At 45.9% G+C, this 21,128-nt stretch overlaps 1 protein-coding gene across 3 annotated transcripts in view; it reads right to left on the bottom strand.

Moving 5' to 3' along the window:
• Positions 1–4,808: 4,808 nt before the first annotated feature.
• The window catches only part of LOC128704500 (uncharacterized), a 34,575-nt gene continuing 18,255 nt past the window's right edge, over positions 4,809–21,128 (bottom strand). The window contains exons 7-17 of one of the 3 annotated variants that reach the window (XM_070079813.1): positions 20,263–20,437; positions 14,171–14,327; positions 13,993–14,067; positions 12,627–12,776; positions 12,451–12,529; positions 12,064–12,287; positions 5,978–6,096; positions 5,717–5,872; positions 5,438–5,528; positions 5,127–5,208; positions 4,809–4,991 (exon numbers count right to left, since the gene is read on the bottom strand). In XM_070079813.1, the coding sequence (XP_069935914.1) occupies positions 4,911–4,991; positions 5,127–5,208; positions 5,438–5,528; positions 5,717–5,872; positions 5,978–6,096; positions 12,064–12,287; positions 12,451–12,529; positions 12,627–12,776; positions 13,993–14,067; positions 14,171–14,327; positions 20,263–20,437 (1,389 nt within the window). In that variant the 3' untranslated portion in view covers positions 4,809–4,910. Of the gene's footprint in view, positions 4,992–5,126; positions 5,209–5,437; positions 5,529–5,716; positions 5,873–5,977; positions 6,097–12,063; positions 12,288–12,450; positions 12,530–12,626; positions 12,777–13,992; positions 14,068–14,170; positions 14,328–20,262; positions 20,438–21,128 lie in introns of those variants that run through there. The other 2 variants (XM_070079814.1, XM_070079815.1) reach the window with 2 other exon arrangements.

Below are 21,128 nucleotides of genomic sequence, written 5' to 3'. Positions count from 1 at the left end.
TTTACAACATCCGTCACGATTACATCATAGTGTACATTTGATGTAAATATCATGTCAAAGGACATGGAAATGTACCTCAAGAGACTGGAATTGGTACTTGGTAAGGTCGAAGAAGTCAGTCTAAAGATGCCCATGTAGTCACTCCCAGATGGGTTACAACTGACCAAAGAACTGGTGTTTGAAAGAGATGGACCCAAGTTTGCTTTGAAACATGTATAGTAGCTAATGTTTGGAAATTCTCTGTACCAAAAACTGATGCTGTAAGATAATTTGATTTGGCAGTTTTCCACAGATCTTTATTAGTTTTTTCCTCTATTGTTTCTCCTCCATATGAATTTGTTAAGATTCTCCTATCACTTGGACCTCCTGATAAGAACATTCCCAGACCTAACTTCTAGATTTTTATTAAAGTTTGTGGTCACAGTGGTAGCCCATGCTAACCTTCCTATGGTGTATAAATATACCTAGTTGGATGAGTCTTATTGTAGCCAGGGAGCTCAGTGGTTAGCGCACTGGCCTGGCAAATGAGTGTACTTGCCATGAGTTCTAACCCCACACACCTTACTCCACTAACTCCCTTGTTCCAGAATTAACATAGAGTCCAGGGACTGTACATCAACATTACAGAGGTACATAATGGGTCCAGGGACGGTACCTCAACATTACAGAGGTACATAATGGGTCCAGGAATTGTACCTCAACATTACAGAGGTACATAATGGGTTCAGGGACTGTACCTCAACATTACAGAGGTACATAATGGGTCCAGGGACTGTACCTCAACATTACAGATGTACATAATGGGTCCAGGGACTGTACCTCAACATTACAGAGGTACATAATGGGTCCAGGGACTGTACCTCAACATTACAGAGGTACATAATGGGTCCAGGGACTGTACCTCAACATTAGAGGCACATAATGGGTCCAGAGGCTGTACCTCAACATTACAGAGGTACATAATGGGTCCAGGAACTGTACCTCAACATTACAGAGGTACATAATGGGTCCAGGGACTGTACCTCAACATTACAGAGGTACATAATGGGTCCAGGGACTGTACCTCAACATTACAGAGGTACATAATGGGTCCAGGAACTGTACCTCAACATTACAGAGGTCCACAATGGGTCCAGGGACTGTACCTCAACATTACAGAGGTACATAATGGGTCCAGGGACTGTACCTCAACATTACAGAGGTACATAATGGGTCCAGGGACTGTACCTCAACATTACAGAGGTACATAATGGGTCCAGGGACTGTACCTCAACATTACAGAGGTACATAATGGGTCCAGGGACTGTACCTCAACATTACAGAGGTACATAATGGGTCCAGGGACTGTACCTCAACATTACAGAGATACATAATGGGTCCAGGGACTGTACCTCAACATTACAGAGGTACATAATGGGTCCAGGGACTGTACCTCAACATTACAGAGATACATAATGGGTCCAGGGACTGTACCTCAACATTAGAGGTACATAATGGGTCCAGGGACTGTACCTCAACATTACAGAGGTACATAATGGGTCCAGGGACTGTACCTCAACATTATGGAGGTACATAATGGGTCCAGGAACTGTACCTCAACATTACAGAGGTACATAATGGGTCCAGGGACTGTACCTCAACATTACAGAGATACATAATGGGTCCAGGGACTGTACCTCAACATTACAGAGGTACATAATGGGTCCAGGGACTGTACCTCAACATTACAGAGGTACATAATGGGTCCAGGAACTGTACCTCAACATTACAGATATACATAATGGGTCCAGGGACTGTAACTCAACATTACAGAGGTACATAATGGGTCCAGGGACTGTACCTCAACATTACAGAGGTACATAATGGGTCCAGGGACTGTACCTCAACATTACAGAGGTACATAATGGGTCCAGGAACTGTACCTCAACATTATAGAGCCAAATAATTGTTATGATAGCTGAACAAGTTACAGTGGTAACTTACAGAAGTAATAAAGACATAAAGTTGTCATCAGTCCCTCAGCCTTGACGACGTACTTGAGGGGATCAGTCCCTCATATAAGATGAATTGGGGAATGATCTTAAGGACAGAAGAGGCCGTACTAGCAGTGTAATCACTAAAAGACCGTGTAGTAGGCCTGCTGGGTAGGTCCATCTCAAATCCAGCCTTCCTCAGTCGTAACTAGTGGTTAGAGAAGACAGCTTTGTAGAAGATATGGGAAGATGCTGGTGGCTCAGCCTCTCCCGTCGTCATGGTGACGGACTGATGACATCTCCACAGTTATGATGCTACTACTACTGATACTACTACTGATACTACTATTGCTAGCTGTGCTGCTGCTGGATGCTGCTGCTATGCTGCTGACTGCTGCTGCTGCTGTGCTGCTGCTGATGCTGCTAGCATGCTGCTGCTGCTGATGCTGCTGGTGCTGCTGCTGATGCTGCGCTGCTGCTGCGTGCTGCTGGATGCCTGCTGCTGGTGCTGCTGCGGTCTGCTGCTGGTAAGCTGCTGATGCTCTGCTGGTGCTGCTGCTGTGCGGCTGCTGCAGTGCTGCTGCTGTGCTGCTGCGGTGCTGCTGGTGCAGCTGCCGTGCTGCTGCGATGCTCTGCTGATGCTGCTGCAGTGCTATGCTGCTGCTGTGCTGGCTGCTGGTGCGCTGCTGGTGCTGCTGCTGATGCTGCTGGTGCACTGCTGATGCTGCTGCTGAGTGCTGCTGCTGAGTGCTGCTGCTGAGTGCAGCTGCTGAGTGCTGCTGCAGTGCTACTGCTGATGCTGCTGCTGATGCTGCTGATGCTGCTGCTGTGCTGCTGCAGTGCTGCTGCTGCGGTGCTGCTGCTGGTGCTGCTGCTGATGCTGCTGCTGCATGCTGCTGCACGAGTGCTGCTGCTGCTGCTGCTACTGCTGTGCTACTGCTGATGCTGCTGCTGTGCTGATGCACTGCGTGCTGCTGCTGCTGGTGCTGCTGCGTGTCTGCTGCTGATGCTCTGTGCTCTGCTGTGCTGCTGCTGATGCTGCTGCTGCTGTGCTACTGCACAGTGCTCTGCTGCTGATGCCGCATGCTGATGCTGCTGCTGATGCTACTGCACTGCTGCTGCTGCGGTGCTGCTGCACTGCTGCTGCACTGCTGATGCTGTGCTGCTGCTCATGCTACTGTGTGCTGCTGCTGTGTACTGCTGTGCTGCTGCTACTGCGTGACTGCTGCGTGCTGATGCCTGTGATGCTGCTGATGCGTGCTGCTGACGGTGCTGCTGCTGATGCCTGCATGCTGCATGCTGATGCACTGCTGACTGCTGGACTGCTGCTGCTGCTACTGCCTGTGCTCTGCTGAAAGCAGTCAGGGTTTGGTTGGGTTGTTGTGATGCTGGTGGCAGTTGTGGTAGCTCTGGGGCCCAGATTGGCCCTGTCATGGCCCAGCTGGCCACACCAGGCCACTTCCAGTGTGGCCAGGAGGGTGCCCACCACCCACCACCCTCCTGCCGTGGGAGGCATGGTTCTGGTGGGCGGCTACCACCCACGCCCACACGCCCGCGCCTGCCTTCTGGACCACATGTGAGATAAGTGTCAGGTCACCTAGGATACCTAATTAACGACTTAGGTGCCTAGAAACGCCAAATTAACGACCCAGGTTCCAACACAGGTATCATGAGATACCTAATTAACGACTTAGGTTCCTAAAACACCCAATTAAGAACCCAGGTGCCAACGCTGGTGTCAAGAGATACCTAATTAACTACGTGTGTACTTAGAGACACCTAATTAAGGACCCAAGTGACAACACAGATCACCACTTTACCTTAAAACATCTAATTAATGATCTAGGTGCCTAGAGACACCTAATTAAGGACCCAGGTACCAATATAGATGACTCCTTCACCTTAAAACACCTAAATAACCGCCTAGGTGTCTAGAAACACCTAATTACGATGCAGGTGATAACATAGGCGTCACAGGACACCTAATTAATGATTCAGGTGCCTAGAAACCCCAAATTAACGACCTAGGTGCCAACACAGGCGTCACTGGCCACCTAATTAAGGACCCAGGTACCAATATAGATGACTACTTCACCTTAAAACACCTAAATAACCGCCTAGGTGTCTAGAAACACCTAATTACGATGCAGGTGATAACATAGGCGTCACAGGACACCTAATTAATGATTCAGGTGCCTAGAAACCCCAAATTAACGACCTAGGTGCCAACACAGGCGTCACTGGCCACCTAATTAAGGACCCAGGTACCAATATAGATGACTACTTCACCTTAAAACACCTAAATAACCGCCTAGGTGTCTAGAAACACCTAATTACGATGCAGGTGATAACATAGGCGTCACAGGACACCTAATTAATGATTCAGGTGCCTAGAAACCCCAAATTAACGACCTAGGTGCCAACACAGGCGTCACTGGCCACCTAATTAAGGACCCAGGTACCAATATAGATGACTACTTCACCTTAAAACACCTAAATAACCGCCTAGGTGTCTAGAAACACCTAATTACGATGCAGGTGATAACATAGGCGTCACAGGACACCTAATTAATGATTCAGGTGCCTAGAAACCCCAAATTAACGACCTAGGTGCCAACACAGGCGTCACTGGCCACCTAATTAAGGACACAGGTGCCAAAACAAGGACACAGGAGTGCCACTACCAGCACCAACTAGCACATACTGACGCAGCAGCAGCAGCAGCAGGTACCTACTGATAACACCTGCTATCTTACTATATATAACAATGATGTTCACAGATAACCATAAAAAAATAATAATTAGGGTAAATAATAGATAAAAATAATTATCGTATTTTATTATTATTATTATTATTATTATTATTATTATTATTATTATTATTATTATTGACAGAAAATTTATTATAATAATAATTATAATAATGATAATAATTCTTCACTGGTGTCTTGAGGATGGTTCAGAAAGGGTCGAAACATCGGCCAAGGTTTCTCCCACACTGTTTCTCCCGTCTGTGACCTGTAAAACCGTCCACTATATGAGCAAAACATCGTCACTTGCAGCTGGTTTCGTCCTGTGTGCATATTTCTCAGTCATTTCTACTCTAGATACCTCGGGAAAGCCTCGTCAGCTCGGCTTGAAACTTGTACTCACCGAGTTTGGTATGTTGTAGGAGATCAACCCCTCAGGGATGTGTATGTCTCTGTGTATGTCGTCCATAGTGACTGATAAGTTCCTGAGAGAGAGAGAGAGAGAGAGAGAGAGAGAGAGAGAGAGAGAGAGAGAGAGAGAGAGAGAGAGAGAGAGAGAGAGAGATAATTAATAAAGGGACTGATTACCCTGCTCTCTTCAGTCTATATATCACTTATAACAATATATACACATGTGTATGTGTATGTGTGTGTGTGTGTGTGTGTGTGTGTGTGTGTGTGTGTGTGTGTGTGTGTGTGTGTGTGAGGCCTCACCTTACTGCGCATCTGATGAGGGTCACCAGAATCACCACAGATGAAAGGCCTACCACCACCATCACTACCACCATCCACCATACCACTTTCACTGTAAAAATAATGATAACAGGGAAGTTATCAGGTGAACCAGGCACCTACCAGGTGTGTTAGGTGAACTAGGCACCTACCAGCTATAAGGTGTAGGTATTAGGTGAACCAGGCACCTGCTAGGTGTGTTAGGTGAACTAGGCACCTACCAGCTATAAGGTGTAAGTATTAAGTGAACCAGGCACCTACCAGGTGAGTTATCAGTGGTAAAATACTGGGCAGGTGACCACTGTGAGGTTCCAGCACGATAGGTGACTCTCAACCATACTGTGTACAGTGTATCAGGTTCTAGGTGCCTCACCTCGACCTCACCTAGCCACACCTCACTCTCCACCTGCACTTCACCTGAAATAACGCCAAGTATTCAGGTGAGTAAGCAGGTACCCCACACAAAGCTGTAAAATCAGGTACGACCACAAAGAGACCACCTATATGGCCCCTGACACTCACCTTGGCACTCCCAGGGGAAGGTATAATGCCCAGGGCAGTAGGTGACCTCCAGTGCCAGCACTACACCTGCCCAAGCATCACAGTCCAGTGCCCAGGGCATCCTCACTTTGCCCTCTGACCTGCCCACACAGACCAATACAGGATAACAGATTACACACCTAAAGAATTAGACACACGTGCAACACCCGAGTGTCTTTACCCGTAGACGTGTCACCCACCCAGTGTCTTCATCGATACAAGGCCTGGTGGCTAAAGCTCCCGCTTCACACACGGAGGGCCCGGGTTCGATTCCCGGCAGGTGGAAACATTCGACACGTTTCCTTACACCTGTTGTCCTGTTCACCTAGCAGCAAATAGGTACCTGGGTGTTAGTCGACTGGTGTGGGTCGCATCCTGGGGGACAAGATTAAGAACCCCAATGGAAATAAGTTAGACAGTCCTCGATGACGCACTGACTTTCTTGGGTTATCCTGGGTGGCTAACCCTCCGGGGTTAAAAATCCCAACGAAATCTTATCTTATCTTACCCGTAGAACTCGACACCAAAGATAAAATAAACAGTTTCACGGTCTTGATGGAGAGGACTGTAGTCTTGAAGACTCTAAAGCACAGGCAGGTATGATGTTAGTTAGGAACCAGGATGACCCACAGCTGGAGCTTTGGGTCATCTGACCGAGGCCTTCCACTGGCTTACCACTCCACCACTTTTAAAGGTCATGCTGCCAGTAGTAAGGAGGGGGCAGTAGTAAGGAGGGGGCAGTAGTAAGGAGGGGCCAGTAGTAAGGAGCGGGGCAGTAGTAAGGAGGGGCCAGTAGTAAGGAGGGGCCAGTAGTAAGGAGGGGCCAGTAGTAAAGAGGGGGCAGTAGTAAGGAGGGGGCAGTAGTAAGGAGGGGCAGTAGTAATTAGGGGCCAGTAGTAAGGAGGGCGCACTAGTAAGGACGGGGCACTAGTAAGGAGGGGCCAGTAGTAAGGAGGGGGCAGTAGTAAAAAGGGGCCAGTAGTAAGGAGGGGCCAGTAGTAAGGAGGGGCCAGTAGTAAGGAGGGGCCAGTAGTAAGGAGGGGCCAGTAGTAAGGAGGGGCCAGTAGTAAGGAGGGGCCAGTAGTAAGGAGGGGCCAGTAGTAAGGAGGGGCCAGTAGTAAGGAGGGGCCAGTAGTAAGGCGGGGCCAGTAGTAAGGAGGGGCCAGTAGTAAGGAGGGGCCAGTAGTAAGGAGGGGCCAGTAGTAAGGAGGGGCCAGTAGTAAGGAGGGGTCAATAGTAAGCGAGATGGTTGTGATGTCCCCCTTTTGTCAACAGGGGGACATCAACTTGTCAGACACAACATAAAAGAATCATGGTACAGCGGACATCTCTACAACCTACTAGCTTACTCCTGGTCCATCCTTGGAAATTATCTCCACAACTACTAGCTTACTCCTGGTCCATCCTTGGAAATTATCTCCACAACTACTAGCTTACTCCTGGTCCATCCTTGGGAATCATCTCCACAACTACTAGCTTACTCCTGGTCCATCCTTGGAAATTATCTCCACAACTACTAGCTTACTCCTGGTCCATCCTTGGGAATCATCTCCACAACTACTAGCTTACTCCTGGTCCATCCTTGGGAATCATCTCCACAACCTACTAGCTTACTCCTGGTCCATCCTTGGAAATTATCTCCACAACTACTAGCTTACTCCTGGTCCATCCTTGGGAATCATCTCCACAACTACTAGCTTACTCCTGGTCCATCCTTGGGAATCATCTCCACAACTACTAGCTTACTCCTTGTCCATCCTTGGGAATCATCTCCACAACTACTAGCTTACTCCTGGTCCATCCTTGGGAATCATCTCCACAACTACTAGCTTACTCCTTGTCCATCCTTGGGAATCATCTCCACAACCTACTAGCTTACTCCTGGTCCATCCTTGGGAATCAACACAACTACTAGCTCTCTCCTGGTCCATCCTTGGGAATCATCTCCACAACCTACTAGCTTACTCCTGGTCCATCCTTGGGAATCATCTCCACAACCTACTAGCTTACTCCTGGTCCATCCTTGGGAATCAACTCCACAACTACTAGCTTTCTCCTGGTACATCCTTGGGAATCATCTCCACAACTACTAGCTTTCTCCTGGTCCATCCTTGGGAATCATCTCCACAACCTACTAGCTTACTCCTGGTCCATCCTTGGGAATCATCTCCACAACCTACTAGCTTACTCCTGGTCCATCCTTGGGAATCATCTCCACAACCTACTAGCTTACTCCTGGTCCATCCTTGGGAATCATCTCCACAACCTACTAGCTTACTCCTGGTCCATCCTTGGGAATCAACTCCACAACTACTAGCTTTCTCCTGGTACATCCTTGGGAATCATCTCCACAACTACTAGCTTTCTCCTGGTCCATCCTTGGGAATCATCTCCACAACTACTAGCTTACTCCTGGTCCATCCTTGGGAATCATCTCCACAACTACTAGCTTACTCCTAGCCCATCCATTGGGAATGACTTGTGGGTCCTTACCTGCAAGACCCTTCGATTCACGGTACACCAGAGTCTTCAACACAACGGTCCAACGAGGGATTGATTACCTCATCTCTAATATATATAGTTGTACAGTCTTCACGTTATGTCCTTGGATTGTACTGATAATGCCACTGGATGGGCGAAACGTCTACAATAAAGATACCCAGATGTTGTACATGTGTCTAATTCTTGTTGTAGGTATTGTATATATTATATGTATAACATAACATAGACTTTTGGGTAGATTATCTACTTAAACTATGGATAGACACTGTAATATACCACTGATAGTGTCTAGACACTGTAATATACCACTGATAGTGTCTAGACACTGTAATATACCACTGATAGTGTCTAGACACTGTAATATACCACTGATAGTGTCTAGACACTATAATATACCACTGATAGTGTCTAGACAATGTAATATACAACTGATAGTGTCTAGACAGTGTAATATACCACTGATAGTGTCTAGACACTGTAATATACCACTGATAGTGTCTAGACACTGTAATATACCACTGATAGTGTCTAGACACTGTAATATACCACTGATAGTGTCTAGACACTGTAATATACCACTGATAGTGTCTAGACACTGTAGTATACCCACTGATAGTGTCTAGACACTGTAATATACCACTGATAGTGTCTAGACACTGTAATATACCACTGATAGTGTCTAGACACTGTAATATACCACTGATAGTGTCTAGACACTGTAATATACCACTGATAGTGTCTAGACACTGTAATATACCCACTGATAGTGTCTAGACACTGTAATATACCACTGATAGTGTCTAGACACTGTAATATACCACTGATAGTGTCTAGACACTGTAATATACCACTGATAGTGTCTAGACACTATAATATACCACTGATAGTGTCTAGACAATGTAATATACAACTGATAGTGTCTAGACAGTGTAATATACCACTGATAGTGTCTAGACACTGTAATATACCACTGATAGTGTCTAGACACTGTAATATACCACTGATAGTGTCTAGACACTGTAATATACCACTGATAGTGTCTAGACACTGTAATATACCACTGATAGTGTCTAGACACTGTAGTATACCCACTGATAGTGTCTAGACACTGTAATATACCACTGATAGTGTCTAGACACTGTAATATACCACTGATAGTGTCTAGACACTGTAATATACCACTGATAGTGTCTAGACACTGTAATATACCACTGATAGTGTCTAGACACTGTAATATACCCACTGATAGTGTCTAGACACTGTAATATACCACTGATAGTGTCTAGACACTGTAATATACCACTGATAGTGTCTAGACACTGTAATATACCACTGATAGTGTCTAGACACTATAATATACCACTGATAGTGTCTAGACAATGTAATATACAACTGATAGTGTCTAGACAGTGTAATATACCACTGATAGTGTCTAGACACTGTAATATACCACTGATAGTGTCTAGACACTGTAATATACCACTGATAGTGTCTAGACACTGTAATATACCACTGATAGTGTCTAGACACTGTAATATACCACTGATAGTGTCTAGACACTGTAATATACCCACTGATAGTGTCTAGACACTGTAATATACCACTGATAGTGTCTAGACACTGTAATATACCCACTGATAGTGTCTAGACACTGTAATATACCCACTGATAGTGTCCAGACACTATAATATACCACTGATAGTGTCTAGACACTGTAATATACCACTGATAGTGTCTAGACACTGTAATATACCCACTGATAGTGTCTAGACACTGTAATATACCCACTGATAGTGTCTAGACACTGTAATATACCCACTGATAGTGTCTAGACGCTGTAATATACCCACTGATAGTGTCTAGACACTGTAATATACCCACTGATAGTGTCCAGACACTATAATATACCACTGATAGTGTCTAGACACTGTAATATACCACTGATAGTGTCTAGACACTGTAATATACCCACTGATAGTGTCTAGACACTGTAATATACCCACTGATAGTGTCTAGATACTGTAATATACCCACTGATAGTGTCTAGACACTGTAATATACCACTGATAGTGTCTAGACACTGTAATATACCACTGATAGTGTCTAGACACTGTAATATACCATTGATAGTGTCTAGACACTGTAATATACCACTGATAGTGTCTAGACACTGTAATATACCCACTGATAGTGTCTAGACACTGTAATATACCACTGATAGTGTCTAGACACTGTAATATACCACTGATAGTGTCTAGACAGTGTAATATACCCACTGATAGTGTCTAGACACTGTAATATGCCACTGATAGTGTCTAGACACTGTAATATACCACTGATAGTGTCTAGACACTGTAATATATCACTGATAGTGTCTAGACACTGTAATATACCCACTGATAGTGTCTAGACACTATAATATACCACTGATAGTGTCTAGACACTGTAATATACCACTGATAGTGTCTAGACACTGTAATATACCACTGATAGTGTCTAGACACTGTAATATACCACTGATAGTGTCTAGACACTGTAATATACCCGCTGATAGTGTCTAGACACTGTAATATACCCACTGATAGTGTCTAGACACTGTAATATACCACTGATGGTGTCTAGACACTGTAATATACCCACTGATGGTGTCTAGACACTGTAATATACCCACTGATAGTGTCTAGACACTGTAATATACCACTGATAGTGTCTAGACACTGTAATATACCACTGATAGTGTCTAGACACTGTAATATACCACTGATAGTGTCTAGACACTGTAATATACCCACTGATAGTGTCTAGACACTGTAATATACCCACTGATAGTGTCTAGACACTGTAATATACCACTGATAGTGTCTATACACTGTAATATACCACTGATGGTGTCTAGACACTGTAATATACCCACTGATAGTGTCTAGACACTGTAATATACCACTGATAGTGTCTAGACACTGTAATATACCACTGATAGTGTCTAGACACTGTAATATACCACTGATAGTGTTTAGACACTGTAATATACCACTGATAGTGTCTAGACACTGTAATATACCCACTGAAAGTGTCTAGACACTGTAATATACCACTGATAGTGTCTAGACACTGTAATATACCACTGATAGTGTCTAGACACTGTAATATACCCACTGATAGTGTCAAGACACTGTAATATACCCACTGATAGTGTTTAGACTGTAATATACCACTGATAGTGTCTAGACACTGTAATATACCCACTGATAGTGTCTAGACACTATAATATACCACTGATAGTGTCTAGACACTGTAATATACCACTGATAGTGTCTAGACACTGTAATATACCCACTGATAGTGTCTAGACACTATAATATACCACTGATAGTGTCTAGACACTGTAATATACCACTGATAGTGTCTAGACACTGTAATATACCACTGATAGTGTCTAGACAGTGTAATATACCACTGATAGTGTCTAGACACTGTAATATACCCACTGATAGTGTCTAGACAGTGTAATATACCACTGATAGTGTCTAGACACTGTAATATACCCGCTAACAATGGGTACTTACATAACAACTGGGGTATCTACAGTAGGTGGCGTGAGGGCGGTGGAGTATACCCTGGGAGTGGTACATATATCCCAGGACATACCACTGGAGGCCCCTGACTCCACAACCTCCACTGACACTCCAAATATCACTCCAGAACCTCCATCAGCATCCGTCAGGTTGAAGTCAGCCAGGGTGAGGTTGACAGATGTCAGCTCACCCAGTGCAAGCCAGTAGATGGCAGCCTGTCAGGGGATACAACAGTCAGCAGCTGGTAATACTAGTCAGTCAGTCAGTCAGTCAGTCAGTCAGCCAGTCAGTCAGCCAGTCAGTCAGCCAGTCAGTCGCATTACTATTATTATTGCAATTATTATTACCTAGGGGAAACAGGTGAGTCAGCTAGGTTACCTGACAGGTGTGTGAGGTGCCCAGGTGACCACTACACAGGTACACTGTGTACCCGTGTCCCGCGCCACTGCTGCTCCACCTACAACAACAGCAATAATGACCTCTGGTTCTGCTCCATGGTATCTATTTCAATTATTTTCTCAATAAATCGATACATTTCACGAAAAATACATTACCTGAGCTCATACAATAGCTGCTGTTCTTGTAGTTGGTGTATTATAACAACGGGAAGGATGGGTACCTGGGGCATGTCCCTGGCTGCCCACACTAGTACCCACGACCTCTCATGACCTATACCCTCACTGTTCTGACCCACGACCTCCAACCTATGGGAGATTTAACCTGAATTACTACCCTGGGAAGGTTAATAATCCAGGTACCTACTTACTGCTAGGTGAACAGTGACAGTAGGTGTTAGTAGACTAACACCCAGGTACCTACTTACTGCTAGGTGAACAGTGACAGCAGGTGTTAGTAGACTAACACCCAGGTACCTACTTAATGCTAGGTGAACAGTGACAGCAGGTGTTAGTAGACTAACACCCAGGTACCTACTTACTGCTAGGTGAACAGTGACAGCAGGTGTTAGTAGACTAACACCCAGGTACCTACTTAATGCTAGGTGAACAGTGACAGCAGGTGTTAGTAGACTAACACCCAAGTACGTACTTAATGCTAGGTGAACAGTGACAGCAGGTGTTAGTAGACTAACGCCCAGGTAAGATAAGATAAGATTTCGTTGGGATTTTTAACCCCGGAGGGTTAGCCACCCAGGATAACCCAAGAAAGTCAGTGCGTCATCGAGGACTGTCTAACTTATTTCCATTGTGGTCCTTAATCTTGTCCCCCAGGATGCGACCCACACCAGTCGACTAACACCCAGGTACCTATTTGCTGCTAGGTGAACAGGACAACAGGTGTAAGGAAACGTGTTTCCACCCGCCGGGAATCGAACCCGGGCCCTCCGTGTGTGAAGCGGGAGCTTTACCCACCAGACCACCGGGTGAACAGTGACAGCAGGTGTTAGCAGACTAACACCCAGGTACCTACTTAATGATAGGTGAACAGTGACAGTAGGTGTTAGTAAACTAACAGCCAAGTACCTACGTAATGCTAGGTGAACAGTGACAGTAAGTGTTAGTAGACTAACACCCATGTACCTACTTAATGATAGGTGAACAGTGACAGTAGGTGTTAGTAGACTAACACCCAAGTACCTACTTAATGCTAGGTGAACAGTGACAGCAGGTGTTAGTCTACTAACACCCAAGTACTTACTTAATGCTAGGTGAACAGTGACAGCAGGTGTTAGTCTACTAACACCCAAGTACCTACTTAATGCTAGGTGAACAGTGACAGCAGGTGTTAGTCTACTAACACCCAGGTACCTACTTACTGCTAGGTGAACAATGACAGCAGGTGTTAGTAGACTAACACCCAGGTACCTACTTACTGCTAGGTGAACAATGACAGCAGGTGTTAGTAGACTAACACCCAGGTACCTACTTACTGCTAGGTGAGACTGGGTAGGGGAGGACTCACCTATAAGACTGACTACTGGAGAGGTTAGCAAAGGTGAAACAGGTGCCTTTCACAGTAGCATTTGTGACTGTGACCCTGAAACACAGTACCTCAATTACACTCTCACCTACACCTATTTATACACCTATTTACACCTTATTTTCACCTGGAATTACACAGCAGGAGGCGTCAGCCTTACCTAGTAGTGCTGACAGAGGCGCTGACGAAATAGGTGAAGTCAGGAGCATTGTGAAGGAGGGTAGGGACAGGTCGCCAGGTGAAGGTGAGGTCACGTAGTGGTGACCTGAAGGTGACCAGGAAGGTGCCAGGTCCTACTGCAGGTGCCACTTCAGGTACTGATAACAGTGACAGTGTTACTGTGACACTCTAGCTGACACAGCACAGTATACAGTACACAGTATACAGTACACAGTATACAGTACACAATATACAGTATACAGTACACGGTATACAGTACACAGTATACAGTACACAGTATACAGTATACAATACACAGTATACAATACACAGTATACAGTATACAATACACAGTATACAGTATACAATATACAGTATACAGTACACGGTATACAGTACACAGTATACAGTACACAATATACAGTATACAATTCACAGTATACAGTATACAATACACGGAATACAGTACACAATACACAGTATAGAGTACACAATACACAGTATACAATACACAGTATACAGTACACAGTATACAGTATACAATACACAGTATACAGTACACAATATACAGTATAGAGTACACAATATACAGTATACAATACACAGTAAACAATACAGAATACAGTACACAGTATACAGTATACAATACACAGTATACAATACACAGTATACAGTACGCAGTATACAATATACAATACACAGTATACAGTACACAGGACACAGTATATAGTATACAGTATACAGAATACAGTATACAGTACACAGTATACAATACACAGTATACAGTACACAGTACACAGGACACAGTATAGAGTATATAGTATACAGAATACAGTATACAGTACACAGTATACAATACACAGTATACAGGACACAGTATATAGTATACAGTATACAGAATACAGTATACAGTACGCAGTATACAATACACAGTATACAGTACACAGGACACAGTATATAGTATACAGTACACAGTATACAGTACACAGTATACAGTACACAGTATACAGTACAGTATACAGTACACAGTATACAATACACAGTATATAGTACAGTATACAGTACACAGTATACAGTACACAGTATATAGTATACAGTATACAGTACACAGTATACAGTACACAGTATACAGTACACAGTATACAGTACACAGTATACAATACACAGTATACAGTATATAGTACACATGACACAGTATAGAGTACACAGTATATAGTATACAGTATACAGTACACAGTATAGAGTACACAGGACACAGTATACAGTACACAGTATACAGTACACAGTATAGAGTACACAGGACACAGTATACAGTTATTACACTCTAGGATTTCAAAGGCCTGTTATCCCGGGTGTAATGGGAGCAAAATAAACACAGCAGAAAAAGTTTAGACTTATATTATCCTTCACCAATTTAGAACAGCAATATGTACACTATGTACAGTGATAAGTATAGTGCACTCCACGGTAAGCAAGGCAGAAATAGAAGCCACAAGATAGCAGACTGTGCTTCAACCAGCTCTAGAATGGGAATGACAAGGGCAGACAGGAGAGCGGTATCCACATAACCTCTGCGATTGCCAATCCCACCTTCTTATTGGCTAGAACCTGGTCACTAGTTGAACGACGGGGCCCCATCACCAACTCTTAGCAACCTGGTTCGCTGGTTGGGGGAGATAGCCTGTAAATGAGGGTGTGTCCATGCGCCGAATAAAGGTTACGTACTCTTTGCATGCCACAACAGTACACACTATATCTCAGTAGTAGTACCAGTTCCTAGTAACCAGTTACCAGTAACCAGTGTACCAGTAGATGACTCACTACCAACCGTCTCTGCGTGAATCACTGACTGTATTCATATTGCTGCTGACCATAGCAGGATTTCAAACACCCCCACACCCTGTAGACACTTGTGAGTCAGTCAAGATAGGGAGCAGAGAGAGGCAGGTCGGCTGTTGGTGCTTTCCATACCTTCCGTTATATTATACGTACTACCAGCCTACGTGAGTATTCTTACCCTATCCACGCATCGAAAACCCACATGACATATACAGTACACAGGACACAATACACAGGACACAGTATACAGTACACAGGACACAATACACAGGACACAGTATACAGTACACAGGACACAATACACAGGACACAGTATACAGTACACAGTATACAGTACACAGGACACAATACACAGGACACAGTATACAGTACACAGGACACAATACACAGGACACAGTATACAGTACACAGTATACAGTACACAGGACACAGTATACAGTACAGAGTATACAGTACACAGTACACAGTACACAGTATACAGTACACAGGACACAATACACAGGACACAGTATACAGTACACAATATACAGTACACAGGACACAGTATACAGTACAGAGTATACAGTACACAGTATACAGTACACAGGACACAGTATACAGTACACAGTATACAGTACACAGGACACAATACACAGGACACAGTATACAGTACACAGTATAGAGTACACAGGACACAGTATACAGTACACAGTATACAGTACACAGGACACAGTATACAGTACACAGTATACAGTACACAGGACACAGTATACAGTACACAGTATACAGTACACAGGACACAATACACAGGACACAGTATACAGTACACAGTATAGAGTACACAGGACACAGTATACAGTACACAGTATACAGTACACAGTACACAGGACACAGTATACAGTACACAGTATACAGTACACAGGACACAATACACAGGACACAGTATACAGTACACAGTATACAGAACACAGGACACGGTATACAGTACACAGTATACAGTACACAGTATACAGTACACAGTATACAGTACACAGTATATAGTATACAGTACACAGTATACAGTACACAGTATATAGTATACAGTACAAAGTATACCGAGTCCAACAGAACCCACCAGAACCCATCAGAACCCACCAGAACCCATCAAACCCATCAGAACCCACCAGAACCCATCAAACCCATCAGATCCCACCAGAACCCATCAGAACCCACCAGATCCCATCAGAACCCACCAGAACCCACCAGAACCCATCAGAACTCACCAGAACCCATCAGAACCCACCAGAACCCACCAAAACCCATCAGAACCCACCAGAACCCATCAGAACCCACCAGAACCCATCAGAACCCACCAGAACCCATTAAAACCCACCAGAACCCATCAGAGCCCACCAGAACCCACCAGAACCCATCAGAACCCACCAGAACCCATCAGAACCCAACAGAACCCACCAGAACCCACCAGAACCCATCAGAACCCACCAGAACCCACCAGAGCCAACGAAAACCCACCAGAACCAACGAGAACCCACCAGTACCCTTCACAACCCATCAGAACCCACCGGAGCCCACGAGAACCCACCAGAGCCCATCAGAACCCATCAGAACCCACCAGAGCCCATGAGAACCCAGCAGAACCCATCAGAACCCACCAGAACCCATCAGAACCCACCAGAACTTACGAGAGCCCACCAGAGCCCACGAGAACCCACCAGAACCCATCAGAACCCACCAGAGCCAACGAAAACCCACCAGAACCAACGAGAACCCACCAGTACCCTTCACAACCCATCAGAACCCACCGGAGCCCACGAGAACCCACCAGAGCCCATCAGAACCCAGCAGAACCCACCAGAGCCCATGAGAACCCAGCAGAACCCATCAGAACCCACCAGAACCCACCAGAACTTGCGAGAGCCCACCAGAGCCCACGAGAACCCACCAGAACCCATCAGAACCCATCAGAGCCCACCAGAGCCCATCAGAACCCACCAGAACCCATCAGAACCCACCAGAACCCATCAAAACCCAACAGAACCCACCAGAACCCACCAGAACCCACCAGAGCCAACGAAAACCCACCAGAACCAACGAGAACCCACCAGTACCCTTCACAACCCATCAGAACCCACCGGAGCCCACGAGAACCCACCAGAACCCATCAGAACCCACCAGAGCCCACCAGACCCCATCAGAACCCACCAGAACCCATCAGAACCCAGCAGAACCCATCAGAACCCACCATAACCCACCAGACCCCATCAGAACCCACCAGACCCCAAAAGAACCCAACAGAGCCCACCAGCACCCACAAGAACCCATCAGAACCCATGTTATTACCCATCAGAACCCACCAGACCCCATCAGAACCCACCAGACCCCATCAGAACCCAACAGAGCCCACCAGAACCCACAAGAACCCACCAGAACCCATGTTATAACCCACCAGAACCCATCAGAACCCACCAGAACCCACCAGACCCCATCAGAGCCCACCAGACCCCATCAGAACCCACCAGAACCCACAAGACCCCATCAGAACCCACTAGAACCCATCAAAACCCACCAGAACCCACCAGAGCCCATCAGAACCCATCAGAACCCAGCAGAACCCATCAGAACCCACCAGAACCCATCAGAACCCAAACGAACCCACCAGAGCCCACCAGAACCCACAAGACCCCATCAGAAACCACCAGAACCCATCAGAACCCACCAGACCGATCAGAACACACCAGAACCCACTAGAACCCATCAAAACCCACCAGAACCCACCAGAGCCCATCAGAACCCATCAGAACCCACCAGAACCCATCAGAACCCATCAGAACCCACCAGAACCAAACAGAACCCACCAGAGCGGACCAGAACCCATCAGAACCCACCAGAACGCATCAGAACCCACCAGAGCCAACGAGAACCCACCAGAACCAACGAGAACCCACCAGTACCCTTCACAACCCATCAGAACCCACCGGAGCCCACGAGAACCCACCAGAGCCCATCAGAACCCAGCAGAACCCATCAGAACCCACCAGAACCCATCAGAACCCATCAGAACCCACCAGAACTTACGAGAGCCCACCAGAGCCCACGAAAACCCATGAGAACCCATCAGAACCCATCAAAACCCAGCAGAACCCATCAGAACCCACCAGAACTCACCAGACCCCATCAGAACCCGTCAGACCCCAACAGAACCCAACAGAGCCCACCAGAACCCACAAGAACCCATCAGACCCCATCAGAACCCACCAGACCCCATCAGAACCCAACAGAGCCGACCAGAACCCACAAGAACCCATCAGAACCCACCAGAAACCATGTTATAACCCACCAGAACCCATCAGAACCCACCAGAACCCAGCAGACCCCATCAGAGCCCACCAGACCCCATCAGAAGCCACCAGAACCCACCAGAACCCACCAGACCCCGTCAGAACCCACCAGAACCCACTAGAACCCATCAAAATCCACCAGAACCCACCAGAGCCCATCAGAACCCATCAGAACCCATCAGAACCCAAGAGAACCCACCAGAGCCCACCAGAGCCCACCAGAACCCACAAGAACCAATGAGAACCAACCAGAACCCATCAGAACCCACCAGAACCCATCAGAACCCACCAGACCCCATCAGAGCCCACCAGACCCCATCAGAACCCACCAGAACCCACCAGACCCCATCAGAACCCACCAGACCCCATCAGAACCCAACAGAGCCCACCAGAACCCACAAGAACCCATCAGAACCCACCAGACCCCATCAGAACCCACCAGACCCCATCAGAACCCAACAGAGCCCACCAGAACCCATCAAAACCCACCAGAACCCACCAGAGCCCATCAGAACCCATCAGAACCCAGCAGAACCCATCAGAACCCAACAAAACCCACCAGAGCCCACCAGAACCCATCAGAACCAACCAGAACCCATCAGAACCCACCAGAACCCACCAGAACCCATCAGAACCCACCAGAACCCACCAGACCCCATCAGAGCCCACCAGACCCCATCAGAACCCACCAGAACCCATCAGAAGCCACCAGAACCCACCAGACCAACCAGAACACACCAGAACCCACTAGAACCCATCAGTACCCATCAAAACCCACCAGAACCCATCAGAACCCATTAGAACCCACCAGAACCAAACAGAACCCACCAGAGCGGACCAGAACCCACCAGAACCCATCAGAACCCACCAGAGCCCACCAGAGCCAACGAGAACCCACCAGAACCCATCAGAAGAGAGGGGAGGAAGTGTTACTCACATGAGGTTGGTGTTAAAACACTCAGAGGCGACCAATCAGACCACCAACCATCGTCCATCAGGGTCATGGTGGCCGCGCCTGATCGTAGACGAACCCTGAGTGTATACTGGGTCCACCAGTGGTCCAGCTGGACCACTGTCTCACACTTGGGACCCTGGCACTGTCCCGTGGCCCCCTGTGGCAAGTATATACACTCAGACCTGTATATCTCACTGTATATACTTTGAGATCTGTATATCTCAGTGTATATACACTGAGACCTGTATATCTCAGTGTATATACACTGAGACCTGTATATCTCAGTGTATATACACTGAGACCTGTATATCTCAGTGTATATACTCTGAGACCTGTATATCTCACTGTATATACTCTGAGACCTGTATATCTCAGTGTATATACTCTGAGACCTGTATATCTCAGTGTATATACTCTGAGACCTGTATATCTCAGTGTATATACTCTGAGACCTGTATATCTCACTGTATATACTCTGAGACGTTTATATCTCAGTGTATATACTCTGAGACCCGTATATCTCACTGTATATACTTTGAGACCTGTATATCTCAGTGTATATACACTGAGACCTGTATATCTCAGTGTATATACACTGAGACATGTATATCTCAGAGTATATACTCTGAGACCTGTATATCTCAGTGTATATACTCTGAGACCTGTATATCTCAGTGTATATACTCTGAGACCTGTATATCTCAGTGTATATACTCTGAGACCCGTATATCTCACTGTATATACTCTGAGACCTGTATATCTCAGTGTATATACACTGAGACCTGTATATCTCAGTGTATAAACACTGAGACCTGTATATCTCAGTGTATATACAATGAGAGGTGTAT

The sequence above is a fragment of the Cherax quadricarinatus genome, unplaced genomic scaffold (assembly GCF_038502225.1).
Source record: "Cherax quadricarinatus isolate ZL_2023a unplaced genomic scaffold, ASM3850222v1 Contig23, whole genome shotgun sequence".
Classification (NCBI taxonomy): domain Eukaryota; kingdom Metazoa; phylum Arthropoda; class Malacostraca; order Decapoda; family Parastacidae; genus Cherax; species Cherax quadricarinatus.
Note: the sequence above shows the minus strand (reverse complement) of the source record. Positions and strands in the feature narration are given on the sequence as shown.